The 22,078-nt window shown below is 47.6% G+C and overlaps 2 protein-coding genes across 19 annotated transcripts in view; both read right to left on the bottom strand.

Moving 5' to 3' along the window:
• Positions 1-5,908, bottom strand: part of NFASC (neurofascin) — a 200,152-nt gene extending 194,244 nt beyond the window's left edge. For 16 of the 18 annotated variants that reach the window (XM_066261602.1, XM_066261604.1, XM_066261601.1 and 13 more), the window contains exon 1: positions 5,778-5,908. The gene's annotated coding sequence lies outside the window, so the exon portion shown is untranslated. Of the gene's footprint in view, positions 1-5,773 lie in introns of all 18 variants that reach the window. The other 2 variants (XM_066261585.1, XM_066261584.1) reach the window with 2 other exon arrangements.
• Positions 5,398-20,879, bottom strand: LOC136322548 (uncharacterized). Its single transcript, XM_066254499.1, is given in 6 exon segments — positions 5,398-5,498; positions 5,778-6,022; positions 20,277-20,362; positions 20,364-20,471; positions 20,473-20,669; positions 20,672-20,879. Coding segments are annotated over 6 exon segments (945 nt in total).
• Between the last annotated feature and the right edge of the window lie 1,199 nt (positions 20,880-22,078).

Here is a 22,078-nt window from a genome sequence, read left to right on the forward strand (position 1 = left end):
CAGATGCTCAAACAGCTGCTTCCCAAAGGAAGGGAGTACAGGAGCCACGGGATGAGAACAACTCAAGGAGATGAACCCACCAGGCCGCAGGCACTCCAACTTTTTCATGGAATGGCATCTGGGAGAGGAAAGACAGGACGAAAAATTAATCAATGGCATCAATTCCAGAGACATGAGCTTCTGGGACAAGAGGCTTTCAGCAGTCTTTCAGTTGTGCAGAGAGAGACACACACTTGAGCTCTTGTTGATCATGCGGCCAGCAGTAGAACCTAAGCCCCCTCCTGTTTCATTCCTGTGAGGCTTTCCTGCAGGAGCCTGGGAGAACAGACAGATGTGGCAGGTCCCATCTTTTCCAGAGAGCCAGAACCCACCAAATTTTTGCTCATATACCTGGTGGGTTCCTTCATCTAGAACACCCTCCTCCTCCCACCACCTCAAAACTCTATCCGGTCTTCCAGGCTCCACTCCACCCCCCTCTGTGCAGAGCAACTAGCATTTGGTGAGTATTTGCTACCAGTTAGGTACTGTGGTCGGGACCTTCACTACCTTGTCACAATTAATCCTTATAATATTTCTGCAAGATTCATGTTAATATCCCCATTTTACAGACTGGGAAACTACAGCTCCTCAGCTAGTAAGTAGAAGGACCAAGGTTTGAATGTAGGTCTGTCTGACCTCAAAGATGAGCAGTTTCCACTACGCCATGTCACCTCCCTGACTCCAACAGCCATACTGAGAACTCATTCCTTCCTTTGAAATCTTACTGCCCAGGGTCTGAAGACTTAATTAAACACTGTTATTATTCCCAAGGGGTTCACATGTTTTTTGTCTTGTCTCCCCTATTTGACAGCACAAACCACATTTCTATATCCTTTACAGAGACATAATAGGTCTTCAAAAATGCATGCTGAGTCCTTCTAACAGATTTTTCTAGAGAGCCTTGTACAAATAGATAAATAAAGAACATTCTTGTTCTTTATTTTTCTACCAGGAAGGGAGTTCAGTACAATACATAGGAGAGGAGCTCTGACATCAAACACATACAGGTTTAAATTCTAGCTTTGCAATTCACCTGTCCTACAGTCTCAAACAAATAACAACCTCTCTGAGTCTGTTTCATTATCTGGATAACCAGGATCCTAACAATATTTCCTTATGTAGGGTTAACCCCTATGAATAATAAATGACATGATGTATATAAAGCAAAGTAGGGTCCCTAGCATATAGTAAGCACACTATAGTGATAACTATTATAGTATGCCTCTAATTTTTCCTGGTTTGCCTCAAGACCTAATAAGCCTGACCAGGCGGTGGCGCAGTGGATAGAGCATTGGACTGGGATGCAGAGGACCCAGGTTCGAAACTCTGAGGTCGCCAACTTGAGCACAGGCTCATCTGGCTTGAGCAAAAAGCTCACCAGCTTGGACTCAAGGTCGCTGGCTCGAGCAAGGGTTACTCGGTCTGCTGAAGGCCCGTGGTCAAGGCACATATGAGAAAGAAATCAATGAACAACTAAGGTGTTACAATGAAAAATGATAATTGATGCTTCTCATCTCTTCTGTTCCTGTCTGTCTGTCCCTATCTATCCCTCTCTCTGACTCTCTCTCTGTCCTTGTTAAAAAAAAAAAGACCTAATAAAAGGAGGGTGGCTCAAGAGTTCTCTAGCTGGCTGGCACAATCTGACCAATGCCCCAGGTCAGCAAAGCAAAGGTGCAGAAGTGCCTACTCAAGTGCCCAGACAGCCATGAGCTCCCAGTGCCCTACCCTGTAGCCCCAAGGACCAGGGTGTAAGCAGCTAGTATCTGCCCCTGAAGGTAGGCCTTGGCCCTACCTGGGCATTTTGAGTAAATGCTCAAAACTTGAACAACAAGCTGCTCTGGCCAAAGCACAGCCTATTCAAAGAGTTTGGCGCAATCACTCCAGATCCTCCTGTCTGCCATGACCCCTCAGCCATGCTCCTCCCTTGCCAAGAACCCATCTAACCTTTGTTACTTTGTATTCTGTATAATGTCTGTTATCTTGTACTGACTTAATTTTTCATTTCTGTATCTCCAACTTGACTTATATGCCCCAATATCTAGCACGGTTCCTGGGATATATCCAAAGGCTCAGAACACACCAATGGAATAAAGTAAAGTAGGTTTGTGGGGAAGAGGGGGGTCCTCAGATGAGGCTGGGTGTCTCCATTCTCAGGCTCCTTCCTACTTCAGCTATGGATGTTCGTAGTGACCTCTGCTCCAGCCTATGCCTTTTAAGAATTTCTCCTGCTCACCATTAACCACCATTTGGACTTCTCTGATGACTTCCACCTGACTCTGACCCCCCAGAACCCCAGACCCTTCCACCCACACCAGAGCTCGCAGTAGTTTCATTTACCCTGTTTCTGCGCACATACCTGTGCCTGACTTGCTCTTTCTCCATCAGACAGAAGCTTCCCAAGGCAGACGCTGGGCCTCTTTCCTCTGACTCACTGACACTCTAAGCACATGCTGACCACATTTTGCCCCTCAAACACATGCAAGAATAGGAGAGCTGAATGGCCTTGATCTTGCCCCAGAGTTTCCTATGGGTGCTCCCGCTCAGGCTGAGGCGTCACCCAGCAGGGTTCAGCTGCATGAAGAACACTCCCTTTCTTCCCTCTCAAGCCAGGGATCGGGTAACATCTTTCATCTCCTTCTCCGCCACCCTTTTCCTCACAGTCCACTTCAGAGTGGGCCTCGAACTACCACTCAGCGTAGCACCTCAGTCCTCCTCACAACTGCAGAGGAGAGGGGCTAATACCATTGGAATGAAAGGCACCGCCATTCAACACCCCTGTCCACCCCTGTCCAGACATTCTCCCTCAAGCTTATCTATGTTATTTGTCTGATTACTTGTCTCTCTTTTCCATTACACTGGGAGCCCTGAGAGATCGACCTGTCTTGCTTTTCGGCTCTGGGATCCCAGTACCTAGCAGAGCAGCGCCCTAGTAACTAGCCTTAAGGTCCTCTCACCTCCTTCTCCCCTCTTCCCCGAGGCCAACCCACAGAAGACTGAACTCCTCTGCCTCTCCCTTTCTGGTTTGCTAAGAATTTCTTTTTCTAAAGACTAAGAGATGATCCTCACACCCAGCTCCTGGGTGCTTTTGGAGGACAGTGGTCCCAGGAAAAGGAAACAAGTTGCAACACCAGAGTGATGGGAGCCCTGGAAGCTTGTCTCTCAGTCACTGCAGAAGTAGGACCCTCTTCTGTACCTACCCCGCCTCAGATATCCAAAGCTGGAATGCGTCCCCCTCCGCAGATATCAGCCACCTCCTCAATGTGCCCCTGAAAGAACCGGCCCGTCAAGCCAGCCTGTCACCCGACAGGGAGCTCTCCGGAGAGCTGGCTCCTCTTTTGTGTGCCTCAGTGTATCTCCGTGTAGCCTTAAGGAAGTCAAACTAAGCATGTGGCTTGAGATTCATTTCACAAAACTAGGAAATGTGTACATTGTTATCAGAATCCCCCACTTAATCTGAGCTTCAATCAAGCATTTCAATGACAGAAACTTAATCCAATCAGCTCTCAAGGATGGCTCCAGGTGATGCCTGTTCCTGGACCAGGAAGTGCCAGGGGAAGCTTCCTGTCCCACCCACATTCTGATGGGAGGGGGTGCAGAAGAGCGACAAAGGGGACAGAGGTCCCAGCTGAATGCCACCCCTTTGCCAAGCACAGCCTGAGTCCTATTCAGAGTTGCAAGTTCTGGCACATGAGTTGGAGCCCAACCACTCAGGTTTATAAAGTGAGGGAGCCTGGTGGAGAAAGGACAGCAATTTGCTCTTAACTTCTAATACAGGACTCAGGATTTTAGCTAAGGTCTCCAAGACAGGAATTGGGCTGCCACTTCCTGTTTCATGGGGCAAGCACAATTTGTGGGGGTAAGTGTAAATGTCTTTCCTTTTGTGTTATTCTCATTTTCCCTCTCTCTCTCTCTCTCTCTACACACACACACACACACACACACACACACACACACACACCCCTTCAGCTGAATCCAAAGACAAGAGGGAGAAATTACTCTCTCAGAAGTGCCAGCTCAGTCAAGACAAAAGGTAGAAAGTACTAGATCGTAGCAGACCCCCACCCCAACTCATTTCCTTCAGTTTTCTTGCCATGTGATTCCACCAGATCCACTCATCCCCAAACAAGGGGAGGGCCTGTCCCTGCCTTCCTTCTTCTCTCTGCCTCCCACTCCCATGACTGGTATGGCCCTTCTTCCCAGGGCTTCCTCCTTCCACACACATTTTTCCTGGGCTTCTCCCACTCAAGTCTCAAGTTTGGTGGGTCCTGAACTTGTCAGTCTCTGGCCCCATACAAACAATTCAACTCCTGTACTGCCACTTTGTCCTTGCTGGAGATTAGATTAAAGTCCAGCACAGTTTACCACAGTTACTTTGACAGTTGTCAAAGGTAGAGAAGACACACCAGCCCCTCATCCCGGGAGAGAGACAGGCAGAAAAGAGGCACTGTCATCCACTCCTCCAGACTGAGGAAGAAGGTTAATTTATTTCTGCCCAACACACTCTCTCTCTCTCTTCCCCCCCCCCCCCCCCCCTCTCCTGCCAAATGCCAGGAAGGAATCAGGAGCAGAACCTGGCTCAGGCAGGGCAGGAGAGGGGCTGCCACAGGGACCAGAGTCCAGGTGATTCAGCACTCTGCCCACTCTCAGCCCAGCCCATTGGCCACACTCACGACAGCTCCTAATGCCAAAGTGCTGACTTAGAAGCTGAGAAAGAATCCTTCCTAAAATCCAAAAGTCTCCAGCCCTTCAGTGGGGGCCCTCATCCAGGCCTTTGCATCCCAGGGCTCGGAACACCAGGAAGAGGCTACTCAGCAGTTCCTCAGACCCCAACTCTACCCCATTCTAGTTTCCCTATGCTTAGTATCCCCTCCCCCAGTCCATCTAGGAAACAAACCTGAACAGATAAGGGAAGAGGAACATAAGAGAGGCCTACCAACCCCAAGCATCCTTTGCCCCACACCATAAATAGATCAAACATGTAGAAAGGGGTTATAAGTGGCAACAGCGAGTACACAGGGCCTGCAGAGTCAGAGGTGTCCCCAAGCAGGAAAGGAGGGCCCAGTGGCAGGACCAAAGGCTCGGTACAAACCCCGTGGCTACAGGCATCACCAAGAAAGGCAGGTGGGGAAGGTGATGGAGGGCAGGCCAGAAAACAGCCACGGAGGAGAAGATGGGGTTCTTGAGAGGGACCATGAGGCAGCTGGGAAGGGGATGGGACAGGGTGTGCAGAGGAGACCTAGAGAGGACTGAGAGGAAGGTGATGGAGAGACAGTGATGGGGTATGAGGCGGGGAGGAGAGCAGGGGAGGAGAAAGAGAGGGGCTGATGTACAGGGCAGGAAAAATAGAAGGGTTTAGGGTCATAAAAAGTGGGATGTGGAAGCAAACGGAGGTATCAGGGCAGGGTTCGTGGAGGCAGGGGCAGGGGAAAGGGTGAGGATGCGGGAAGGGGGAAGGGATGCTGCCAATGAGACAGAAAGGGTGCGGGGTGTGCAAGCGGCCAGGACCTGGATTGGCAGTGGGGTGCAGATATGGAGAGAACAGGATGGATTCAGAGCAGGTGACGGTGTGGAGAGAAAAGTCGGGATGAGGACGGAGGGGGATGGGGACGGGGACGGGGTCAGGTCCGGGGATGGAGACGGAAAGGGGAGGGCGGGAAAAAGGGGGTAGTCGCTAACTAGGTTTCCATGGTCCCCGCTGTGTCCCTACCCTCATCTTTGCGGTGTCCGAGCTCACCTACCTCCAAGGGCTCGGCTCCGGCCTCGGGCGCAGCCCGTACTGTCCGCTGCCGGCGCTGCCACTACCCCCGCGTCCCCTGCAGCGCCTCTCGCCGCCAGCCGCCGCATTAGAGCAGAGACCAGCCCGTGCGCGTCCCCGGCCGGCGGCGCGCCCCCGACACCTTGCGTGCGCGTCCCCGCGCCACTCCCTGCGCGCGCCGAGCGGGGACCCGGAGACAGGAGGGAGCGGAAGGAGGAGGGAGGCGTGCTGCAGCGCGGCCCCACCCGGCCTGTCAGGGATGGTTCGCAGAGCCTGGACGGGAAGAAGCCTCTTCTTTCTTTTCTCACCGACCCAGGGTCTGTCTGCACACTAGTTTAAAAATGGTAATAATTAGCACCAGTTTCCGTTCCATGAGCGCCTACTATGTGCCAAGCGCACAAGAGGAAATATGCTGAAACCTCAGCATGTCACGTGTTTGCCCTGTATATGGTCCTTCACCATTAGACTGTGACTTCTTGAGGACAGAAAGTTGTCTTCCTAGGAGACCTGCTTATGTTAGATTGACTCTCCAGGAATGTTTTTTGGATCCCAAATTGGGGATATGAAAGAAGTTATGACACGTGCTGGGGGAAGAATGGTCTTTAAAAAATGGGAGGTTTGGCCCTGGCCGGTTGGCTCAATGGTAGAGCGTCGGCTTGGCGTGCGGAAGTCCCGGGTTCGATTCCCGGCCAGGGCACACAGGAGAAGCGCCCATCTGCTTCTCTACCCCTCCCCCTCTCCTTCCTCTCTGTCTCTCTCTTCCTCTCCCGCAGCCGAGGCTCCATCGGAGCAAAAGATGGCCCCGGCGCTGGGGATGGCTCCTTGGCCTCTGCCCCAGGCACTAGAGTGGCTCTGGTCGCGACAGAGCAATGCCCAGGATGGGCAGAGCATCGCCCCCTGGTGGGCGTGCCGGGTGGATCCCGATCGGGCGCATGCGGGAGTCTGTCTGACTACCTCCCTGTTTCTAGCTTCAGAAAACTACAAAAAAAAAAAAAAAAAAAAAAAAAAGGTTTTCTCTGCCCTTTGGGGTTCAGGCTTTGTCCCACATTTGAATTAATTGAAAGAAGCTGAGGCCTGAGAGACGGGAGATCCCATTGCTAGTCCTTGCTGGGTTACTAACCTCTGACACCAGCAAGACACTTCTCTGTGAGCCCCCATTTCCTCAACTGAACAATAGTCGATTGAACGATCCCCTTTGGTCCCTCATGGCTCACAATGGAGAATACATTAGGCTCTGGCTACCATGCACAGGCAGAGACCTGAGCTTAGTCATGGTCTGAAACAGTGAAAGGATCTGGATTGGGGTAGAATCTTAGGCTTAGGAGAGCACTTGGAAGTCCAGCTCTTTATCCAAACCATCTCTGAATGTCAGACTCTGGAGACAGGTTCCTCAGCAGCCCCCTCTGAGGTCGCACTCAAGGCCAGGCTAGGCTGCCTTCTCTGGGCCATCACAGCTCCAGCCCTGATACCACTTTGGCTGAACCCACCTGCCTCCTGCCTGCCTTTCTGTCTCCCCTCCAGCCTGTGAGCTCTGGGAGAGCAAGAATGGGCTTGTTCCCCATGCTTTCCCCAGTCCTTGAACCTAGGAGGTGCTCAATAAATACTTGCTGAAGGAATGAATGACTAATTATGATAGATGAAATCACCCTGGTAACTGACTCTTCAGTTAGGTACTTTGAGACCAACAGCTATAGCTATTGGGCAAAGACCATGCCATGGAAAGGGGAGAAGGGTGGATATGGCAGACCCAAAAACAGAGTTGCCCATTAGTGTCAGGGACTCTAGGCAAAAGTTTTTGCAGGGTCCTTGTCTATATAAAGAATTTAATTATACTCAAAAGCTTGTCTCAGCATCATTCTGGCAATCTGATTGTACACACCCCAATGAATAAAACAGTGCACTGTGAACAAAATAGTGCAAACCCCTGTACGGGTCCTTACCACAAGACCCTGAGATGACTTCAAATCAACCACTTCCAGAGCTTCTAGGGGTGTTTGGAGAGAGATAGAAGGGAGTGTAAAGGACTGGAAAATTCTCTAAGGGTCAGACTCGGGAAACTGGAGAGACCTTTCCAGATGGCACCACTGGCCTTGGCCAGTCCCAGGCACTGGGGTGGAATGTGGGAGACACTTAGAAAGCTTAAAGGAAGGTGCTTCAAAGCACTAGGCCCCCTCGGGCCTGGACCTAAAGCAGGATCCCCTTACTTTCCTTACTGAAAGTGTGCTGATATGACTGGCTCCATGGGCAAAATAAATTAATTTCCTTTTCTAAGCACGTACAGTATGTCAGTGGCTGATTTTCTTGTATATATCATTCACTTGCTTTTTACAGCACTAGGAGGTAGTTATTGTATAGGTAGTATTGCTTAGCGTCCATGCCATCAGCTATAGATGTGACCTGCTGGATTCAAATCCCACCTCCAGCTCTGCCCGGTTGACTCAGTGGTAGAGCATCAACCTGGCCTGTGGATGTCCCAGGTTCAACTCCCAGTCAGGGCACACAGGAGAAGCGAGCATCTGCTTCTCCACCCCTTTCTTCTCCCCTCTCTCTGCCTTTCCCAAAGCCTTGGCTTGATTCATTCGAGCGCATCAGCCCAGGGTGCTGAGGATGGCTCCATGGAGCCTCTGCCTCAGGTGCTAAAAATAGCTCCATTGTGAGCATGACCCCAGATGGGTAGAGCATTGGCCACACTGGGGGTTGCCAGGTGGATCCCGGTCAGGGCACATGCAAGAGTCTGTCTACCTCCTCTCCTCTCATTTGAGGGAGAAAAAAAGTCCCACCTCCACCACTTCAGATCTGGGTGAACTTAGGAAGTTTACTTATTTTCCTTTTATTTATTTTTTAAAAGCACCATAAAAGTTTTTTAAGTATATATATGTAGTTGAATCAGAGTGACATTCTTCTATAAGTTTTCTCATAAAATACATTTCCCTCATGCTCCCCCCTGTCCAGAAAATACCCCCTTTGAGCTGTTTCTTTGGCTGTTTATCTTCATATCTCTAAAACAATATGGCATATTGCTCCTTCTTGCTTCTGGTTTAGGCTTTATTTCTTGATTTATATTCTTATAAATTTATAAGAATATTTATATTAAGACTCTTTCACCCCTATATATCTTCTTTAGAGAAAGGTTTTTCATATCCTTAGCCCATTTTTTTGTTTAAACAGCTAAGAAAACTGAGGTGTAGAAGGATAAAAGATTACACAGTGATTTGATAGTTAAAACTGAACTGGAACTCAAGGGTTTAAGTCTGGGTCTTCAGGGAATGCAGAGCCTCCAGGGACCTGGAGGGTGGAGAGGAGGCGTGTCCGCAGCTGCCCGGCCTGTCCTGATCAAGGGAGGGGCACCACCTGCTGGTGATGGACTCCAGGAGGAAGCAGCTTCGGCTGGTCTACATTGTCAGGAAGAGACTTAACCACTGCCACAGGCACAAAGTGGTTGTGTTTTATTTCCAGACATTGATCTGGCCTTCCTGCTTCCTTTTCTCTCCTGAGTTTGTATCTCTAGTTGTGGCTGAAACCTCAGCTGGCATGGACTCTCCTGGCCCTGAACCCGAAACCTCAGTCACTGTGTCCCTTTGTCATGGCAAATAATGGCAAGTCACTGGTGATTTTTACATTCTGTGACATCTCCTGGCTGCTGACCAGATTTCACAAGCCCTGCCTGACTTATCCTGGGCTCAGGCCAAGAGAAACCCCTCAGGCACCAAGTCTTGGGTGTTCACGCAGAACACTGAGCATGTACAGGGGTGGTGAAAGCTGAGGACAGGGACAGGCCCTCAGCAGCTGTTACACCTTTTAAGATACCCTCCATGTGGTCACCAGAAGCTGTGGAGAAACGGGCAGTTTCATACAAGTTTGGTGGAGGTTTAACTTGTTACAGCCTTTTAAGAGGGCCATTCGCAAACACCATTGAGACTTTGACTGTACCCTTTGACCTGTCAGTGCCACCTCTAAGAATCAGCCTGCAGAAACACTAAGACGACGAGTCACAAAGATGTGTGCAGGCAGTCCCAGGTTACAAATGAGAGGTTCTGTAGGTTTGAAAATGTTTAAGTATTCATATGTACAGAAAAGTAAAAATAAATAGTGTTAAGTCTATGTTGCATTTAATAGGTCAATATACCTGTTCCAACCTACACAAAAATTCAACTTAAGAACAAACCTACAGAACCTAGTAGCTCATTCCTAACCCGGGACTGCCTGTACACACAAGGATGTTCAGGGTAGCCTAAAAGGACAATGATCAAATACGTTGCAATAATCTGTGCAATAGAGAAGTATGGAAATGCTTGGTTTTTAAAACCAAACGGGAATGAACAAAATTCCTCCCCAGCTGGGAATCCTGGCATGTAGAAAACCTTGGTTAAAGAGCTTTTCCTTTCAAACTAATTTTGTTCAAATCATCTTGAGAGCGATCACGCCCTGCTTCCCACAAAAGCATCCATATCCTCATAATCAAACGGCTAAGACGTATTAAACAATCTCTTTTCCTGAAACCTCTTGTTCACTTTATCTTTGTGGTGTACAGTACTGTTTTAAGACTCAGCTTACACATCTCCTGTGGAAAACTCTCTCCCTCGGCCAGACCCAGCCTCTCGTCTGGATAGCCGTGCGCACAGGAACTGCTCCCTTGAGCACTCAACCACTCCGTGTTTCTCTGTAGGCGTGTCTCCCCAACTTGAATGGAAGTTTCCTGAGAGCAAAGAATACTGTATCCACAGAGCCCAGCACAGCATGCTGCACAAAGCTGAAACTCCATAAATATTTGTTGAAGAAATGAATGAATGTACGAATAAAAGCAGAGCTGCGTTCGATTCCCGGCCAGGGCACATAGGAGAAGCGCCCATTTGCTTCTCCACCCCTCCGCCGCGCCTTCCTCTCTGTCTCTCCCTTCCCCTCCCGCAGCCAAGGTTCCATTGGAGCAAGGATGGCCTGGGCGCTGGGGATGGCTCTGTGGCCTCTGCCCCAGGCGCTAGAGTGGCTCTGGTCGCAACATGGTGACGCCCAGGATGGGCAGAGCATCGCCCCCTGGTGGGCAGAGCGTGGCCCCATGGTGGGCGTGCCGGGTGGATCCCGGTCGGGCGCATGCGGGAGTCTGTCTGTCTCTCCCTGTTTCCAGCTTCAGAAAAATGCAAAATAAATAAATAAATAAATAAAAGCAGAGCTGCTATGGACGCAGACTGTGCTGTCTGAGGATGGTAGCCTCCTGTGGCTATTTAAACAAACTAAAATTATGAAGTCAGTTCTTCAGTCACACCAGTCACACTGGCCAGAATATCTACTGAACGGCACTGGACTACATTATGGCTAGTGCCACAGGGAGCTGTGCCGTGCCCGACCTGCGCCATGTGAGTGAGGGCCTGTGTGACGGAAGTGCCTCTGTGTGTGCTGCTGTGCTAACTGCTGGACAGAGAATTCTACGGGCTTCTATCGTCTAAGACAGGCACAAGAACATGAATAAATGCAGGCCACGTGAAGTAAACAGGCATTGTCAAATATATAAAGAATGAACAGACCAAAGGGAGGAAATAAAAAGAGGTTTGGGTGTCCTTGTAGCCTGAAAAGTAATGTGTTTCCTTTCTTATATTTGAAATGGACATGACTCTGCCAGTATTATTTCTTGGAGAAATAGATATACTAGGTAGAAATAATCATACTGGCTATTGAAATACACCCAATGAAAATATTTGTCTTCATGTAACAACCATAGATCTCTAACATGGCAGCCACTGGTATTCTGGGTAAGGTAAGGTTTACAATGCTCTTTCCTGTTGTTTTCCATAAACCATTGAAATGTCCTATCCATTGCAACATTTCAGCCTCCAAATGATCTTTCTGACACTGCCTCTTGCTCATAGACAATGTATAAATAAATTTGACCGTGTGTTTGGGTTTTCTATCAGGACAATATAGATATTGCAGATCCTTCCATTTCTGTCAAAAAAAAAAACTATGAGTCCAAATGGTTGAGGAAGCCTCCTTTTGCACTGGACCAGACCCACCAGCCGGGGCAGCAGAGGAGGCATCCCCTGCACTTTGCAGCAAGCTGGGGCTCCTGTGCTCCAGACCCAAGGTTCCTCTGTTTCTGCCCCACCTTCACTGCATAATTCCCTATGGCTGCCAGGAGCTGGGAGCCAGGAAGTAGCAGCTGAGAACGAAGTCTGTGGGCCTGGCCACCCCCAATTAGTTTATCTTATTAATGCTAATTTATTAGCATAGAACCCCTGGGAGGCAAGCAGGAGGAGGTGTCTGTTTAAATAAGTGTCTAGACTTCATGTCTGTAAGCTTTACACCTGAGGTCAGTGGGAGAAGCCAGGCTTCCCACCTCCTCTGGATGAGTGGACGCAGGTGAGTGGATCCAACTGGGCAGATCAGATTATGAGCACTTCTAAACACAGGAGATTGGTCACAGTTCACAAGTATTTGAGCATGCTTTCTTTTAAGGGTCTTCTGAGTTCATTTACACCAGAGAATTTGTCTGTGAAATAACCAGTGATTTTATAAAAATTAATAATTAAATCTTGCTCCCTCTCAGGCTTCAAATGAACTAGCTTCTTCAGTTCTGAAGTGTTAGGAGCTGGGGAAATACTGTCTTCTTGCTAGGGAGTTCCTGGTTTATGATGAGTCCTCATCATTCATGCCCTCATTGAAACGGGCTGAAATAAATCGTGGCACACCCTCTCAGACAGGAGAGCATTTTAAATGAGTTGATGAACAGCCATAATTTAAGACTAGTTAAACTTTCATGACATGAGCTCCTTCTGCTTCATAGGGACCAAGTGCCATGATCAGGGGGACCCTATCTATAATGGTGTGGGGGAGCAAGGGAGAGAACTACCACCCTCCATAGTGTTTCTTCTCTTCTCTTTCTAACGCCCAACTTAAAACTTCCAGGAACAATCAAAAGCTTCTCACCTGCTCCTCCCCTTGCCCAGGGAGAACCTTCCCTTGGACAAGCATCTGACCGTGGTTTGGGTGTTTTTGTGTGTGTGTTCGCCTGCACCAGTGGAGTGCTGGTTAATATTTAACAGCTGATTCACTGGGAAAAAAGAGAAGCCCTGTTGTGTAGGATTTTTCAATTTCTGTGGTGTAAATTCTCCCAATATGGTTAATTTTTAAAAATTTTGAAATTAAATTTAATGAGGTGACATTGATCAAGAAAAGTACACAGGTTTCCGGTGAACACCTCTATAGCATTTGAACTGTTGATTGTGTTGTGTGCCCATCACCCAAAGACAAATCATTTTCTGTCATTGTATATTTTTGTTCCTCTTCACTTCCCTCCCTTGCATCCTCTCCCCCGGGTAACCCTTTTACTTTTATCTATGTCCATGAGTCTCAGTTTTGTATCCCACCTATGTGGGATATATTTCTCTCTCTCTCTCTCTCTCTCTCTTGTATTTTTACGAAGTGAGAAGCGGAGCATGGAAGAGGTAGACAGACAGACTCCCACATGTGCCTGACTGGGATCCACTCGGCATGCCCACCGGGGGGCAATGCTCAGCCCCTCTGGGGCGTCACTCTGCTGCAATCGGAGCCATTCTAGCGCCTGAGGCAGAGGCCATGGAGCGGTTCTCAGCGCCTGGGCAAACTGCTCCAATGGAGCCTTGGCTGGGGGAGGGGAAGAGAGAGATAGAGAGAAAGGAGAGGGGGAAGGGTGGAGAAGCAGATGGGCGCTTCTTCTGTGGGCCCTGGCCAGGAATCGAACCCAGGAGTTCCACACGCCGGGCTGATGCTCTACCGCTGAGCCAACCAGCCAGGGCTATATTTGTCTCTCTTGACTCCCTTTCTCCTGACCCCTCTCCCTGGTAACCACTTCACTTTTGTCTGTGTCCATGAGTCTCAGTTTTATATCCTACCTCCTATGTGTGAAACTATATAGTTTTTAGCTTTTTCTGATTTACATATTTCACTTAGTATAATGTTCTTAAGGTCCATCCATGTTGTTGTAAATGGCAATATATCAGCACTTCTAATGGCTGAGTAGTATTCCATTGTATATATGTACCACTTCTTTATCCAATCCTATGTCAAGGGACACTTTGGTTGTTTCCATGTCTTGGCCACCGTGAATAATACTCCAGTGAATGGGCCAGTGCATGTGTTTTTGTGTACCAGTGTTTTCATGGGTTTTTTGGTAGATACATAATAAAAGGACTGCTGAGTCATATGGTGAGTCTATTCATTCTTAATTTTTTGAGGAACCATCATACTTGCTTCCATAATGGCTGTACAGTTTGCATTCCCACCCCCAGTGAATGAGGGTTCCTTTTTCTCCACAACCTCTCCAATACTTGTTATTACCTGTCTTATTGATAACAGCCAATCTAACAGGTATGAGGTGGTATCTTGTGGTTTTGATTTGCATTTCTCTAGTAGCTAGCAAAGATGAGCATCTTTTCATATATCTGTTGGCCATTTGTATGTCTTCTTGGGAGAAATATCTGTTCAGGTCCTCTCCCTATTTTTTTTAAATTTTTTTAACAGAGACAGAGAGAGTCAGAGAGAGGGATAGACAGGGACAGACGACAGGAATGGAGAGGGATAAGAAGCATCAATCATCAGTTTTTCGTTGTGACACCTTAGTTGTTCATTGATTACTTTCTCATATGTGCCTTGACCGCGGGCCTTCAGCAGACCGAGTAATCCCTTGCTCGAGCCAGCGACCTTGGGTCCAAGATGGTGAGCTTTGCTCAAACCAGATGAGCCTGTGCTCAAGCTGGCGACCTTGGAGTCTCAAACCAGGATCCTCCGCATCCCAGTCCGACGCTCTATCCACTGCGCCACCTCCTGGTCAGGGATCTCCCTATTTTTTAATTAGATTGTTTGCTTGTTTGTTGTTGAGCATTGAGAGTACTTTATATACATATATTTTGGATATTAGCCCCTTATTAGAACTGTTTATAAATATCAGCTCCCATTTGGTTGGCTGCATTTTTATTTTGTTGTCAGTTTCTTTCGCTGTGCAGAAACTTTTTAGTTTAATATAGTCTCATTCATTTATTGTTGCCTTTACTTCACTTGCCTTTGGGATAAAATTCATGAAATGTTCTCTACAGCCAAGGTCCATAAGTTTAGTACCTATATTTTCTTCTATGTGATTTATTGTTTCAGATCTTATATTTAGATCTTTGATTCATTTTGAATTAATTTTTGTGCATGGGGACAAACTATAGTCAAGTTTCATTCTTTTGCATGTGGCTTTCCAATTTTCCCAGCACCATTTATTGAAGAGAATTTTTTTCTCTATTGTGTGTTTTTGGCTCTTTTGTCTAAGATGATTTGTCCATATATATGTGGTTTTATTTCTGGGCTCTTGATTCTGTTCCATTGATCTGTATGGTTTTGTTGTTGTTGTTTTTTTATTTTTCTGCCAATACCATGCTGTTTTGATTATTGTGGCTGTGCAGTATAATTTAAAGTCAGGTAATGTGATACTTCCAGCTTAACTCTTTTTTTCTTAGGATTGTTTTGGCTATTCGGGGTCTTTTATGGATTCATACAAATCTGATGATTTTTTTTGTTCTATTTCTTTAAAAAAATGCCATTGGGATTTTAATGGAGATTGCATTAAATTTGTATATTGCTTTGGGTAATACAGCCATTTTAATTATGCTGATTCTTCCGACCCATGAACATGGAATATTTTTCTATTTCGTTATGTCTTTTTCAATTTCTTTTAATAATGCCTTGTAGTTTTTAGTATATAGGGCTTTCACATCCTTTGTTTATTCCTAGGTACATTATTATTATTATTATTATTTGTAATTGTAAAAGGAGGTGTTTTGTTTTTTTTCAATTTATTTTCTGAAGTTTCACCATTGGCATATAGGGAAGCAGTAGACTTTTTTATTGATTTTTATTTATTATGTTTACATAGATTCAAGTGTCCTACCGAATACAGTATATCTCCCCCCTGTGTTCCCCTCGACAACCCCCTTCTCCTCTTCCCCCAAAGCCTTCCCCCCTTCCTTCCAGGATTTGCTGTCCTGCTCTCTATAATGCTGTGTTATGTGTATATAATTTCACCAATCTCTTTCCCTTCTCTGACCCCATCCTCTCATCCCCTTTCCCTCTGACCACTTTCCCTGTGGTCCCTTTGATCCTGCCTCTGCAGGTACCATATTTCCCCATGTATAAGACACACTTTTTTTGGAAAAATTTGGGGTCTAAACACTAGGTGCATCTTATACAGTGGTTGTAGATTTTTTTTACTTGCATTTCCCACTTTTTCATACTTGTTTTCGTGTTCATTGTTGAAGACAGTGATTTGTCATCAGACACAGATGAGGACAAGCTGATGAATGGGAGTTTTGACAGTGATGAGGAATTGTTTAAATTTTATGATGAATAAAACTTGAGTTCAGCCTGACCTGTGGTGGTGCAGTGGATAAAGCATCGACCTGGAATGCTGAGGTCGCCGGTTCGAAACCCTGGGCTTGCCTGGTCAAGGCACATATGGGAGTTGATGCTTCCAGCTCCTCCTCCCTTCTCTCTCTCTCTCTTTCTCCCTCTCTCCCTCTCTCTCTCCTCTCTAAAATGAATAAATAAAAAAAAACTAAAAAAAAAAAACTTGAGTTCAATAACTTTATGTAATACATTTTCTTTTCAAATTTCAGGCCCCAAAGTTAAGGTGCGTCTTATACATGGGATCACCATATACATGGGGAAATGCAGTATTTGTGAGCCACTGGTACCCTTTGCATTCATCAGAGTTACTACTGCATGAGGTACCCACACCTTCAAGTTTTGTCCCAAAGTCAATTTGCCTCTTGTACCAACATTGCTATGGCTGCTAAGGCGCTGAAGCATAGAGGCCAGCCCTTCGCATCTCTGTCCCACTGTTTGGGGAGGTAGGCCACCAGTCGAGGCCATGACCCCAAGTCCTGGGTTAACACAACCACTGCTGTCTTGCTCCTGTTCGAGATGTAGAGCACAGACAATTTTTCTAGCTTAAGAAGACCTAGCGCCGGGGCCACTTGTAATTCCTTTTTAAGAGTCTAAAAGGCACAGTCCTGTTTTGACCCCCACTCTATGGGCTCGTTTGTTCCCCCTTTTGTAACTTCATAGAAGGGTTTGGCCAGTACTGCAAAGTTAGAGACCTACAAACAACGGAATCCTATTGCACCCAGAAACTCTCTAACTTGTCCCCTCATAGTGGGAACCGGAATCTTCTGATTAACCTGTTTTCTTTCTACTCCTAGCTTCATATCCCCTTGCTGAAGAATGAATCCCAAGTATTTTACTTGCCTTTGGCAGATCTGGGCCTTCTTCTTTGAGCTCTTGTACCCATTCTTCTCTAGATGATGTATAAGTTTGTCCGTTGCTCGAGCACATCCGTGGAGAGTCTCGTGACCCAGCAATAGGACATCCATGTATTTCAGGAGGACACATCCAATGTCCTGTGCAGGAAACTGCTGGCGGTCCTGAGCAAGGGCCTCCCCAAAGATGGTAGGGGAGTTCTTGAACTCTTGCTGGAGCCTAGTCCAGGTGTACTGCATCTTTGCCCCTGTGGCTGGGTCCTCCCATAGAAAGGCAAACAGCTCCTGGCTTTCAGGAGCCAGTCTTATACTAAAGAAGACATCTTTCAAGTCCAAGCAAGTGAACCAGGAGACTCAGGCAGGGAGGAGGCTTAGGAGAGTGTAGGGGTCTGGTACTGTCAGGTGCAGAGTCACTGCTGCCTCATTTACGACTCTCAAGTCCTGTACTGGCCAGTAACCATGAGCTCCAAGTTTTCTGATGGGGAGCAAAGGAGTATTCCAGGGTGACTGGCACGGGATAATAATGCCATGCTCCTTGAGCCTCTGTAAATGCACCTGGATTCCTTCCAAGGCTTCTCTAGGAATTGGGTATTGTCTTTAGCTAACAGTGCCCCAGGCTTTAACTCTATCCATACTGGTACCTGATTTATTGCCAGCCTGAGAGAATTGTCCTTACTCCATACTGCAGGCCATTTCTGGGATAGCCTCTGTCTGGGTGGCTTCCCAGGCTTGGTAGCAAAAGTCTATTCCTCCTCTCTGGGGATGAATAAAGTTAGAACAAGCCTAAGTTTTATCACCTGTAAGTCTAGCTGGCCATTGTCTGCAAGAGATATAATAGCCCTTAGTTTGCTTAACAGATTGTGCCCTAACAAGGGCACCAGACAGTCAGGCATGTACAAAAACTGATGCATAACCTCATGACCTCCTATAGCACATTTATGGGGCAGGCAGAACACTTGTTCTGCCTGTTTTCCTGTGGCTCCGACAATGTCCACCTTATGGGTGGAGAGCAGCGCTACTGGCCGAGTTATCACTGAGTGTTCAGCCCCTGTATCAGTCAGGAAGTCCATCTGCTGGCCCCTACCATCATACAGACCATAGACTCATCAGGGGCCCCTGAGTCCGGTCGCCCTCAGTCCAGGAGGGACTCCCCAGCTATGATGAACAGCGTGCCTTCCCCTTTGAAGGCGGCTGGCGAGCACATCTCCCCCTTGTCCCGCCTCGGACATTCATTTTTCCAATGACCGGTTCCCCGGCAGATGGCACACTGATCACGCTGCAAGGGGGTCCTACCTGACTCTCTTTTTTTCCCTTTGCTTGTCTTCTTCCTGTTTTTCAAATGGGGGAGGCTGTTTTTTGCCCTTGTGCTGAAGGGCAGCAGCTACAAGCTCAGCCTTCTTCTTCACTCAGTGCTCATCCTCCTGCCTGCCTGCAACCTCTCTGGTGACATAGACCTTGTTGGCTGCTTCCAGGAGTTGGGAAATGTTCATCCTTGTGAAGCCTTCTAATTTCTGGAACTTCCTTTTGGTTTACTAGGCACTGACATTTCTGGTACCGGTGGCGACAATTGCTTCTTGAGTGGGGTGGAATGCTTCCCTGCCTTTACTACCTGTACAGGGGATGCCTGAGCCCAGAGCCAAGGGGGAGGGTGCAAAACTAGTGTGAGCCAAGTGTCCATGCAGGGAAACTGGTCTGGGAGGCCTGGGTCTCCAGTGACTACCTGCTATACTTTCTGCACAAATGGACCTATCTAAGCTCCCTTCCGCTGGCCACCCAACCCAAATGTGGGCCATTCCAGTTCACACTGTTATAAAGTATGTTACTTTAATCCACCGGTTACATAGAGAGAGGCACCAAGGCAGGATACAGAAGAAATTTTAGGAGGAGATTTTTTTTTATAATATTCTTTTTTTTAACAGAAGTTTACAGTATTTTTATTTTATTTTATTCATTTTTTAGAGAGGAGAGAGAAAGGGAGAGAGAGGAGAGAGAAAGACAGAGAGGAGCAGGAAGCATCAACTCCCATATGTACCTTGACTAGGCAAGCCCAGGGTTTCGAACGGGCGATCTCAGCATTTCCAGGTCGACACTTTATCCACTGCGCCACCACAGGTCAGGCCAGGAAGAGATTTATTAATAAGCCAGCTACATATGACTTACATGGGGTATAGCTAACCCAAATCGTGCAGCATTGATTATAGTCCTGAGGTTGGTTATATAGACATGATCACATACTGGTTGGGGGGGGAAAGGAGAGGGAGCATGATACAAATGTCATTAACTGATAAGCTTACAACATTTATCTATAGGATCTATTAAAAGGAAAAACATTTCTACACATTAAGACTACAAGATAACACAGTAGTGATAAATGTTTTACATACCCCACACAGTAGCGGTAAATGTCGTTTTACATATCAAAGACATCCCCAAATCTTCCAAGGTTTAATTTACACTTATTCTTGTTGCCACAACAGTGGGAAATGAAAAGTTTTAGCTTAGGAGAAGGAGAGGAGCTAAATGATGAAATTAACTTTGCTAAAAGTGTTGGGGCTAGCTTTAGTTTACAAGTTTTTTTTTTTAATATTTATTTTTATTTTTTTATTTTATTTATTCATTTTAGAAAGAAGAGAGAGAGAGGGAGAGAGAGAGAGAAACAGAGAGAGAGAAGGGGGAGGAGCAGGAAGCATCAACTCCCATATGTGCCTTGACCAGGCAAGCCCAGGGTTTCTAACCAGCAACCTCAGCATTTCCAGGTTGACGCTTTATCCACTGCGCCACCACAGGTCAGGCTAGTTTACAAGTTTTATACATATAAAGAATTTCAAAAAGGATGATTATTAGAAAGCATATAAAATGTTACAGAATGCAGGTTTTTCAAGCCAGGGGAGTGGGCTCATGATCCCTTTGTCTAGAGGTATAAGTCACTCTCAGGACTCCAGGAGGGGAGGAAGAGTTAGAATCAGTGTAGGAATTTTTAATTAAGATAGTAAACATTATCTCCTAAGGATCTTAAGGAAGGGGAAGAGGAAGTTTTCAGATAACTTTTATCTTCTTTGCTGTCTAGCAAGTGACCTTAGTCCTTCCAGCGAACTATAGTTAAACTATGATTAGTTAATAACTTTTGCCCCTTTAATCTCTTTCTCTGTTTTTTTTTTTTCCACAACACAAGGTTTTCAATTTCCCTGGGGACATGGAGACTCTGTAATCCCCAGAACCCTTTCCACAAAGTCCAGACCCTATCTAGCTGCACAGCAGTTGCCCGGACTAGATGACACCACTCATGTCACACCCAGTTGCCGCCCCGCCCAGCACACCCACACAGCTGCCACTGCTGCAGGGGACCAGCCCCAAGGCACCCACATATCACCACTGGGTGGCCCCAGAGAGCCTCGGTCCTCTGGGGATATCCCCACAAGCTGGCTCAGTGCTTCTACCTGGGGTGCCGCCCCAGCTCTGAGCTCTAGGGGGTCTTTGGGGCACTCAGACTGGCTTTGCATCTGGTGGGTGCCAAGGCCGCTCTACCCACACCACCTCTCCAGGGGGAGTTCTCGGCCTACCGTGCTCCCAGGCCCCACCACCATGAAGACCACCCCCGTGTGAATGCCCCTAGATTCCTTTTCCTGAGCTGTAGCCATGCCACTCACCGGCTGGAGGCCCGCGGGAGCCTGGACCTTGTTCCCTGTGGTCTCTGAACCCGAGGCTCTGCCTGCTGCCTGTTCCAGCTCCAAGGTCCCACTAGTCTCTGTTCCACTTCCCGCCCCGAGTCCTGGGACTCTGCCTCGTGTGGATGAGAACCCTTTCTTAAAGCTCTTGATCATTCTGGCCAGGGGAATGGGTTTTCCATACTTCCCATGACAAACACCAGTCACACCATGAGAAGAAATTGGGGAAGGGGAAGGGAAATCTGGAGGGGACGCCACTCGCTTCAGGCCTGTGGGTGAGAGTCTGAACCCTCTCCCGCTGTCTGCCTCATTTACTCCATACTCACTTCCTTTCACACAACCACCCACAACCCGTGAAGGGTGGCGAGTCACCACTCCTAACCTGTGGGACCCACTTCCCACACCTGTGGAGGGTGACAAGTCACCACCTCTAACCCGTGGAGGGTGATCGGTCACTACTCTGGAGAGTGATCAGGCCTCCCTTCTGCCCAGTGGGGCAGGACCTCAGCCAGCTACCCTGTGCCTGGAATGCCTTACTGTGATTCTGGTGCGCCTCCATTTTCCTGTTCCTCCTCTGTCTGATCCTTGCTGGGACTGGTGAAGGGGATCCCCTTTCTGTCCTACAGAGGCTTCCACACGGGGAAATCCCCGGGTACACTCAGCAGGAGCATTGACAGGGCAGTTTGGGGGCTCCCCAACAGGTTGCCTGAAGCCTGCCAACTGCAGGCGTCTTTCCTCCTTACTTCCTGGCCAAAGCACCAAAAATCTGCTGTAGGAAAAATGACACCCAAATGGAGGAGCATAGACTTCCAGACAACTTAATAGAGGAAGAAGAATTTATTCGTAGCTGGTGGAGCACGTGAGACTAGTAGCACCAAAGCACAAGCTCTCCAAAGTTAGATTTCTTACATCTTACTAGTATATACCTCTTACAGTGTCCATGCAAGGGGCGCATGATTCCTTTGTCTGAGGTCCTACGTGCACCTCGTGGCTCAAGGTGGGGCAGGGCAGTTTCGGCAGGACAGCAGGGGGAAAGAGTTTCTGGACCCCTGGCCCTATCTATTTACAGATCTCGTTTCTCTTGCAAGTATTGTAAGGGTCTCCAGGAGATCAGTTAGAGATCTCCTGTTAGAGTTAAAAATGTGGATAATCTTTTTTTTTTTTTTCTGTATTTTTCTGAAGCCGGAAACAGGGAGAGACAGTCAGACAGATTCCCGCATGCGCGCGACCGGGATCCACCCTGCACGCCCACCAGGGGGCGACGCTCTGCCCACCAGGGGCGATGCTCTACCCCTCTGGGGCATCGCTCTGCCGCGACCAGAGCCACTCTAGCACCTGGGGCAGAGACCGAGGAG

Source organism: Saccopteryx bilineata, chromosome 2 (genome assembly GCF_036850765.1).
Source record: "Saccopteryx bilineata isolate mSacBil1 chromosome 2, mSacBil1_pri_phased_curated, whole genome shotgun sequence".
NCBI lineage: Eukaryota > Metazoa > Chordata > Mammalia > Chiroptera > Emballonuridae > Saccopteryx > Saccopteryx bilineata.